This window comes from Amblyomma maculatum, chromosome 8 (genome assembly GCF_055883805.1).
Source record: "Amblyomma maculatum isolate TAMU_Amacu chromosome 8, ASM5588380v1, whole genome shotgun sequence".
Taxonomy (NCBI): Eukaryota; Metazoa; Arthropoda; class Arachnida; order Ixodida; family Ixodidae; genus Amblyomma; species Amblyomma maculatum.
This window is the reverse complement of record NC_139351.1, coordinates 108,553,942-108,563,133: the sequence shown is the minus strand read 5'-3', so window position 1 is coordinate 108,563,133 and position 9,192 is coordinate 108,553,942. Positions and strand designations below refer to the sequence as shown.

Below are 9,192 nucleotides of genomic sequence, written 5' to 3'. Positions count from 1 at the left end.
CAAGCCTTTCGAGCCTTTCAGTTCAGCGGCAGATCTAGGAGGATGCTAAGAAGAGTGGAGGTAGGAGTGGATGGGAGAGTGTTTATACTAAAGAAAAACAACATTATCCACCGCTATATCTGGTGCTGCTTACCAATCGTTCAAGCATACGTAATCCTCATAGCATGTACACGCACCTGGCTCTGTACCAGACACTGTACTCCTTCCTGCACAGTAATGAACGAGATTGGTAAACTGCTAGAGTTCCCTGATGCTCCACTTTGCAAGACCCCCGCCTCTCAAATCAGTGAGTTGGTCGCAACTCAGCCCAGATGACCAGAAGCGCACGAGGGCGAGGAGATGAAGGGCACTGGAGTTATGCAGAGTAACCCCGAGCGTTAGAGACTTGAGTGGCGAAGACGCTGCGGCGTCCTCCCAAGACAGCTCCATGAGAGCAATGTTCCCGGCACTGCAGAATCTGCGCCCCCTGCTTTGGGCTTACTTGTCCAGCCAGAAGCAGAGAGAGAGGCGCGATTTCTGCGGCGCTGGCACTGCCCTTATAAAAATGGGAACATCCTTTGAGTTCAATGTGAACTCAAAAAAGTCAGAAGGAAGCAACTTCCTCTGAACTGAGAATTGGCTACTGATTTTGAATTCACAGTGAATTAAATTTCTCTGACCATCCTGTGAGTTTCCTGTGAATTTCCTTTGAGCTCCCAGGGAACAGACCGTTGTCAGTTTGAGTTGAGTTCACAGGCAGTGGCCAATTATTGGTTCAAAGGAAGTTCGAAGGAATGATGACTATGGGATATTTGGTGGATGTTCGAAGGAAGTAGGTTCAGACTGAAACATTTGTTTGTATGAGCTTATATTTATTTGAATAGATGTACTTCCTCTGTTTAGGCCTTGCAATTAGGCCTGCTTTCGAAGACTCTGCGACAAAAAATTGGATCACTGTCCACAATCCCAGTGCAAACTTGCGCAACTGCCGGTGACCACCTTGGCTAGTACTCCATTGAGTAAGCAGGTGTAGGCTGCAAAAAGAAAAAAAAAAACATTAGAAGCATGACTGCAATGAACAAGCTAGAGTCCATCCAGCCTTCCTTAGCTTTTGTAAATTAAATATACAGAGCCCGGACAGTGTGAGCGCCATGCAGGCACCACAGCATTATGCATTAAGGCAAGCATTATGGCCCTGACCATCACTGAAAAGTCAGCTGTTTGGACAATATTTCAGAATGCTCTTGCATCACATGCACAGGCTATGAGCTCGAGGACTTACAGATAACAGCATCCAATTTTGGGCAGCCCAGTGCCTTTTTTGGAGCTTGTTCCTTGCGGGCATTGCAGACACGGCCATAGAGTGAGCTTTCTTCCAGTTCTTCGGGTGAGAACACAACCCGCACCAAGTTACACGCAAACTTTGTTGCTTGATTGCCGCACTGAGTTTCATGCGGTCAATCAACTGCTGATTTACCATAATATTGATGCCAATGTGCACCTGCAAGAACAAAAAGCAAATATTAGTACTATGACCAGTATTGTAACATACAACAATATTCCTTGATATGCAATAAGAAAATGAAGGGGCTTTACAAACAACAAAAAACTTAAACCAGCTTAAGAACATTCAAAGAAACTCCAAAATGCATAATTAAGGTCATTTGTTTGCAAGTAAAAATACACATTCAAGAAGCCATACTTTAACATGTACAACAATGAAGGCATACGAAAACTATTGGATGTTTTTGACACCTTCCCGAGCGGTGTTTTGATCTAATTTTGAATCAGGCCAAACATCTTTTAACATTTTTATTAGTGTAACCTGACAATTGTGTAATATGTATTTAAAGTAACTAGCCAAAAAGAGGGCACATAATGCCCCGCAAAGGATAGAGCGCTAATAGTGCATTGCTATAGCAGAAGAAAAAACAAGAAATAAGAGATTTTTTAACGACCTAATTTATGCTTGCATTTCAACAATAAAAAAAAAAACAGATTTTAAGTCAGAAAATAAAGGGATTTACTCATCATTAACATTGCAAAGGCCATTAAAAGCCAGTTTAGACAGAGCACAGTGCCCACATTGTCACCTCCTGTTTAAAAATACTAACACCCTTTTCGTACATCAGAAGCTCAACCAATTAAAAAAACTGCCAATGAAGGTTTAGCAAAAGCATGCACTGCCTGCTCTGTATGTGCTACTTTGAGACAACATTTAGTTTCCAGCTTGCACAGGTAGCTTTCATAATTTAACCCCTCAAGCGCTTTGGACAAGCAGCTCGTCCTTGCAAAGATGCCCTCAAGCCATTTTGGACGAGTGCTTGTCCTTGCAGGATAGATCCTCACCCTGAGAGTTTTAGGTGAGTACAGTGCTCCTCTGTGGCTTAGGTCATGCGCCATTTGACAGATGGCACCACTGACCAGTTAACTGCTTTTTGTTCTACCGCTTGAAAGACTTTTAAGCAGCCTTAATGAGAAAAAAGGTGCCTGGTAGAGGCAACGCATGCACTGTTGGCCCGTCATCGCGGGAAAGAAGCTTTTCTTCGTTGCCATCCTCGCCATCCGAAGATGGCTCAGACACCAATTTTTGCATTGTTATGGGAAACGAAGACGACAGTGATGACATGAGTAGTTCTTCCGACGAAGATGATGACAGCTCAGACGATACTATTGCGAGTTCTGTGTCAGTGGATGAAAATTGACAACATTCCGATGAAACCTCCTGGGCTTCCATTCTTGGTCGTCCCTTGTAAAACATTTCCAGTTACCTCGCTATATGTTACTCGACTAGATTGCTGCTTATTGGCGGGCAGTTGATTTTTCACGTAATGAGCAATAAACTTCACTGCGCTCATTTGACTTAGTTTCTGGTTCAAATATTTTTGTCTCGGATACCTCCTTTTTTATTACACTACCAATAAAAACCAGCAGTAAAAATAAAAACTAAAGGGACACTTAAGCTCCGCCTTTAAGGGTATGATGCGACCAATGTAGGCTACCACCCAACATATAAAGCCCTGCTTTAACCAAGCTGTATCAACATGTCTGCGTAGCCTAGGTGTAGCAAGCCTGACTCAGCATTGAAGAGCACTGGAATGTTGATTCGTATTTCACCTTCCCACCTCAAATGAACGACCGGAGTTAGCAGCTCCTCCTAACTTTTGGATATCATGTGGTCTCGTTAAGCCACACAAATCATCGAAGAATGTGTGTTCGGCCATGCCACTTGCCAGCGCCATGCTCTTGATGTTTCACTCACAACACAGACAACAAATTTTCATGTAATAGGGCCTTTAACGATATCGTAATTTTAAGCAATGTTAGCTAGAAATCTTGAAATAATAGTGCTCAAGGGGTTAAAGTGAAATTGAACTATTGTTGGATCAGCTTAAGAAGCCACAACTCCTTCTCAAAGGAGACCCTCCTGGCAATACCATGGTGGTTAATTGCCTTTGACTTGCCAGAGTGACATTGCAGGTGGCTGTCAGGTGCAAGTGGATTATATGCACATTAGCTTGAATACCATGATGACTGGCCCAAGTCGCTAAAATGACTGATTAGAGGAGCACCAGCTGCGTCATTCGAGTTGTAGTGCAAAAAGATGGCCTTCCGAGATCGATAACCTAAGAAATTGCTGAATATTAAACAAGCTAATGGAAATCTCTTTTCTGATGAAAAGGGCTTTGCTATAGCCCAAGCGAAGTATGCTCAACAGGAAGCGTAAACAAAAGTAACCTTGCACTTCCGATCACTACAGCTTTCACAAAAACTCTTCCAAATCAATATACACACGAATGAAGTAACAGTCACTAAAATGAAAGGAAGCAGTTGGGATTTTTTTTCATGGTTGTTTTGACGAATTTAAGAAAATAGCACTGTCTGTCTTTTGTCGTTTCTATCAAATTGACATTCATTTAAAAATATCATTATGCTACTAATTATGCAGTCTGTGAGCCCAGCCTCATAAACAGCATCCCAGCCAGGGCAGCCACTTTTCAGTGGAGCCGAAACGCAAGGTGCCCGTGTGCTCTGTGTTGTCGGTGCACGTTAAAGCACCCCAGGTGGTCGAAATTTCCAGAGCAAGGCAGTATCTCTCATAGCCTGAGTCGCTTTGGATATTAAACCCTAAAAGCCAACCAATCATAAAGAGCATTGCTTCTTGCCTATCTCTGAATTCAGTGACTGCTGACTTCATTCACATTCAGTGACTGCTGACTCGTTTCCCTATCTGTGCACACTTCTCAATGGAAGTGCATGACTTGTGGCAGTGCTATCGTAAAGCTAGAACCAAGTTCTTGTGTGACCCTTAAAAAAGTTTCATCGAGAAAGGCAGTAATGAGCACAACCATGCAGACACTAGACTAAAGCAACTAACCTGAGCCTCGGTTGGCAGCACAACTGCTTGTGTTGTACACGCAGCATTATTAACGGATTCCGTCAGCTGATTGACCAGCTCAGCAACATCTGAAAAAAACAAAGGAAAGCTGGAACAAAACATACTATTTCATCACTAGCAGCAGCAGCCCAAGTAACATTCACCACAGGAGAAAAGCCTTTTCTTTGCCCTTGGCTGCATGACCAACCCTTTTCTGTCACCAAATGCACCATTCAAAATTTAGCTGCTAGACACTAGCATCACTCACGCACTCAAGGCGTCCTATCAGCGGTACATAATCTAGGGGATGCTGATAGCAATTGATGAAGCCAATGCTGACATTCCACTTCTGATCTCTTTGTTCGCTGTGGAAATGCCTGGATTGAATTAACTGCGGAGGACGTTGTAACTACAGTGCAACTGACGGGTGCTGCTATTGCTTAGAATGAATTCATGGGTGCGAATGATGATGCCGAGATAGCTGTGAGCGCTTTAACAGAAGTTAGTCAGATCACATCCCTGAAACAGTTTGTTGGTAGCAAGGGCCTTGAAGAGCTCAGCATGCAATATATACATGTATGGCGGCAGCAATACGCCACACATTTGGACAAAGGCTGACACTCGAGTGTGTAGCTGATACTCGATAGCCCATGCTTCACCTATCTCGTGTCTGTCTTTCGTGTCGACATTTGCTAACGTGGTGTAGTGACCGAGTTAAGTTAGGCAGATTGCTGAGCCAGGTGCCGAGCTTGGACAAGCATAAATTTCCTGTTGTGAAAAAAAAAAAAAACACCACCTAAGTGACCAAAATGGCACAGGAAAATGAAGCGCATGCCATAAGGATTCCAAGGTCCAAGACAGGACGAGGCCACATATGATAATTTCATACAAATTTAGATTTTTTGCTGTCCCTCCTGCGCTCATTCTAGATGCACCTCATCATTTGCAGGAGACTCTGAGGTTAAAATCTGAGGGAATCAAGGGTTCCATTCAGATACGCCGTCCACAGTAATGCAAAAGCACCACAGACCTGCCGCAGCCATCTGGCTACAACTTATACCCCATGAATGTGTTTGAACCTAATGCAGCTCTCCGGGTTCACTGGAGCGTTGTTGTCACCGACCACTCCAGAACAGAAAGGAACCCAATCCCGCGCCCGTTTTTCGGCCTCGGCTTGAGCAGCACAAATCAGCACAGGTGCTCACCTTGAGTGGCATTTGTTTACCATGCATTTTCATGCAGCTATCACATACGACAACAGGCTCAATCTCAGATGCATGCCGATCCCAAGCAATGACATGTGACACGCAAGTCACTGTAACACAAACAAAGCATGCTTGCAGAGCAGGAGTGGCAGCAGTTCATCTGCTACGTGCACTGCAAGCATGGTGGTTGGTGGCGTCATGCAGCAGCGCCACGGTGTAGCTGAGCACTACTGTACACCACCTATAATGTGTCGCAAAGACAACTACAGGAGGAACACCAATCCTAATCCTCAGTGTAGGGGGAACCTTATTGCAGCAACATAATCTTACTGGTGCTTTTACTAGGATGTGCTACAGACCAAGAGGTCTTATTCATTTAAGAGTTAGCACTTGAATTTGTTATGCTTTCCGTAGCATCTGGTGACACAGTCAGCATTCCAATGGCTTCAGAAAAAAGCGATCACATACCAAGCATCTGACGTGCTTCATCTCTTGCGGCCTTATATTTCTTCATTCTTTTTTTTTTGCAGACCCCACTTCATCCTCAAGCTCCAGGACTCTCTTTTTTGCATCTGTTGGCTTAGACATTTTGTCACAGCTGCAGCTTTCCTGCAAAACGACATGTGGCAAGGTCTATTCACTAAATTGTATTTGCACTCAAATGCATCATACAAAAATTATTCAGTATAACGCATTGTGCAGATATCTGGTTCCACACATGAGATTAGCAAAATAGTGACAAAATGAAGACCACTGACAAGAGAAACGTAGCATGGACACTGTTTAGGGTTCAAAGCAACACTTCTTAAGGAGGAACATTAGCCCTTGAGCAAACCTTGGCACATAAAAGGACATGGTAATGTTTAACTGTGAGCTGACACCATCCAGCATCACTACTGCTCAAGTGGGCAGAATGCCCACTTGAGTAGTAGTGGACAAAACAAAGGATGCATTTCCACAAAAACAGTTTGAGCTCCCACGCATACCGTAAAACATAGCCACTCTGCTTTATGGTAGGTTCATGGTGTTTTATGTCCCAAAGCGACTTAAGCTATAGCGATGAGGGATGCCGTAGTGGTGGGCTCACCTGGGTTTTAATGTGCAAATGACATCAGACAATACACAGTCAACTTGCATTTCACCTCCACTGAAATGCGGCCATGAATGCTGGGATTGTACCCATGTACAGTCGTGAGCTTTATGAAAGGGAGCATGCGATCCCGTGGCAGATAGCCTCATCCAGAAGTAGTGGCAAAGTGCAATGGCAGCATTAAAAATGAAGTGGAGAGAGCGGTGCCCTTCCACCTGTTGGCCGTACCCCATGCACTGGGAGCAACTTTTACATCGGCAGCTAAAAATCATTGCAGCATTATGCTGTTGGTAACTGATATCGCTGCTTGCTTTGCTATGCTCTGACCTAGCAACCCAGCGTAGGCTGGTAACTCAGGCAAAAGCGGCAGCCCAGGCCACTGGAGTCTTAGAATGGAGACTCCACACACTGCCTCCCCACCACACACACTTTTTTGTCCCCCTTTTTTTAATAAAGTTTTCTCTCTCTGCGCGAAATCTGAGGAATGGCTGGTAGCGAAGAAAGGAAGCATGTTTGACGCTTCAATAAAAAGAAACAAACAAATGAATATGAAAGTAAATGAATGCGACAACACGTTAGGCGCTTTTATCTGCTTAAACTTAAGTCGCCTGCAGCTGTGAAAGCGTCCGTTTCGCTGCTGCACTACCAATTGTCTCGGAACGAGCACCCTGGGCATCTTTAAAACTTGTTCTAAATCAGCTTCAATAATCAAGGAGCTGCCATTCTCCATGCCGCACCGTTCCGAGACGACGATGCGGGCAGGGTTGTTTTTTTTTTTTTTTTTTTTTTTTTTTTTTTTTTTTTTTTTTTTAAGAGCCTGAATTGGGAAGCCTACTCCTGTTATCACGAAACACCGAGAATTGCCATTTGCTGTATAAACAGGGAGAATCGGGTCCACGTAACGACAGCAGCCGCGTTTATTCTACTTCTTATTTCCGCAAATTCAGTTCATTATGCATTTTTGTTTTAATTTCACGCAATTCCCGGAATCAACTGTCTACCTCTTTCACCATGTGAACTACTGTCACCTGCCGGTTAACACAATACGGTCGTAATGCGGGCATGTAAACGACTTCGCGACACGACTCACCGCGAGTAGCAAAGGAAGGTGTTTCACAGGTAAACATTATTAAGACACGAATACGAAAAGAGACAAGAGACGTTTGACTACTTACCCACTCCGAGAATGAACGTAGGAGAGTACGACCCTTCTTTCCACTGGGCATGTAGTACTCCTTGGTTTGGAATAATCTTCCAGTATTTTGGATTATCCATCAGTTTCGCCTGCAGTTCTTTTGATTGTAGGTCTCTTACAGGGTATACGTCCCACTTCTGAGCGGTCGCCCATTTAACCACGCCATGATCGGCCATTTGCACTACTCACGCTAAGAAAACACGACGAACACAACGAACGCGAACAATCAACTTCCTACGGTCATGAAACACATAGTGAAGCATGCCGCCGGCTGTTTTCACGAAATCGATAGCGCTAGAGTCTCAAGCGCCAATGCAAACTTTTAAATGCATTTTTGCAAACTTCACAAACTTTCAAAATAAAACTTATAATTTATAAAGAACCTTAAACGTTTGTTTTTTTAGTAGTAATATGTGATGCGTAACAAAACACAAAATAATTTAAGCAAATTATTGCCACAAGCAGCTGCAGCGCCCTTCTTTTTGCTGCGGAATTCTTGTGGTGCATGTCAATCTTCATTGGTTTTACTCGCCGCCGTGAGAACGTTGGTTTTACTGGCAGTATTCGTAACCTCGGCTGCGGGGGCTTCTGTGCGTGGTGGTACCGACGTCGCTGACGTATTAATTGCTGGTCTTTAAACTGTTATAGGAGGTAAACGAGCTTGACTTTCATGAACAATGTGACATCCGGTACTAGGCACATCGTGAAGTGCATTTAACTGCAGGCTTTTGAAGCCGTTATCGATGGTGCTGCGGTAACCGCCTACCCGTCGAACGCACTGGAAATGCCACCACGGTAAAAGCGTACTTGCGCGACGTCAACGTCGCGCCGTACCGAAGTGCACTAAATCACGACGGAAGCAGGCCGCGCTTGCTAACAGCGTCGCCCTTGGCGTCGCTGCGAGCCAAGAGTTGCCAGGCTGCAATGCCGACGCAAATACTGACAAACCCTGCCAGCCCTGCGCCGAGCTTTGTTGCGTACCGTGTCAGAGTGCTGAAGCAGCAGTCACGGATATGTATGTATGTATACATGCCGTCTCGCGCATGCATCGCCATCGAACCAGCGGGCTGCGAAAGCGATGAATTAGAACCACCTGGCATTCTTTAACATGTATGAAAATTCTTGAATGTATTATATTTTATCTTAAAAAATTCAGAGGGGCAAGAAATAGACCAAGTAATGCCACACACACAAAAATAAGCACAAGAAATGAATGAAAAGAAAGTTATCTTTACACTTAAGGACAAAGGAAGGAAGGTGGTGAATATTATTGGTCCTTGTGTGGTGACTAAGAAGAAACTTGCGCTAAAAATAAGATCTAGCGCGTGAAAAAAAAAAAAAAAAG

The 9,192-nt window shown here is 44.1% G+C and overlaps 1 protein-coding gene across 2 annotated transcripts; it reads right to left on the bottom strand.

The window, feature by feature from the left end:
• Window positions 1-542: 542 nt before the first annotated feature.
• LOC146182150 (uncharacterized) lies at window positions 543-8,101 on the bottom strand. 2 transcript variants are annotated; one of them, XM_084577162.1, is made up of 5 exons: window positions 7,828-8,100; window positions 6,031-6,171; window positions 4,358-4,446; window positions 1,262-1,480; window positions 543-1,013 (listed from the first exon to the last, which is right to left on the bottom strand). In XM_084577162.1, the coding sequence occupies exons 2-5, from the start codon at window positions 6,074-6,076 to the stop codon at window positions 984-986; spliced, it is 384 nt and encodes a 127-aa protein (XP_084433288.1). In that variant the 5' UTR covers window positions 6,077-6,171; window positions 7,828-8,100; the 3' UTR covers window positions 543-983. The 2 variants fall into 2 exon arrangements, with proteins under 2 accessions (XP_084433288.1, XP_084433287.1); XM_084577161.1 differs by lacking the exon at window positions 543-1,013 and having other exon boundaries at window positions 1,023-1,480; window positions 7,828-8,101.
• Window positions 8,102-9,192: the final 1,091 nt, after the last annotated feature.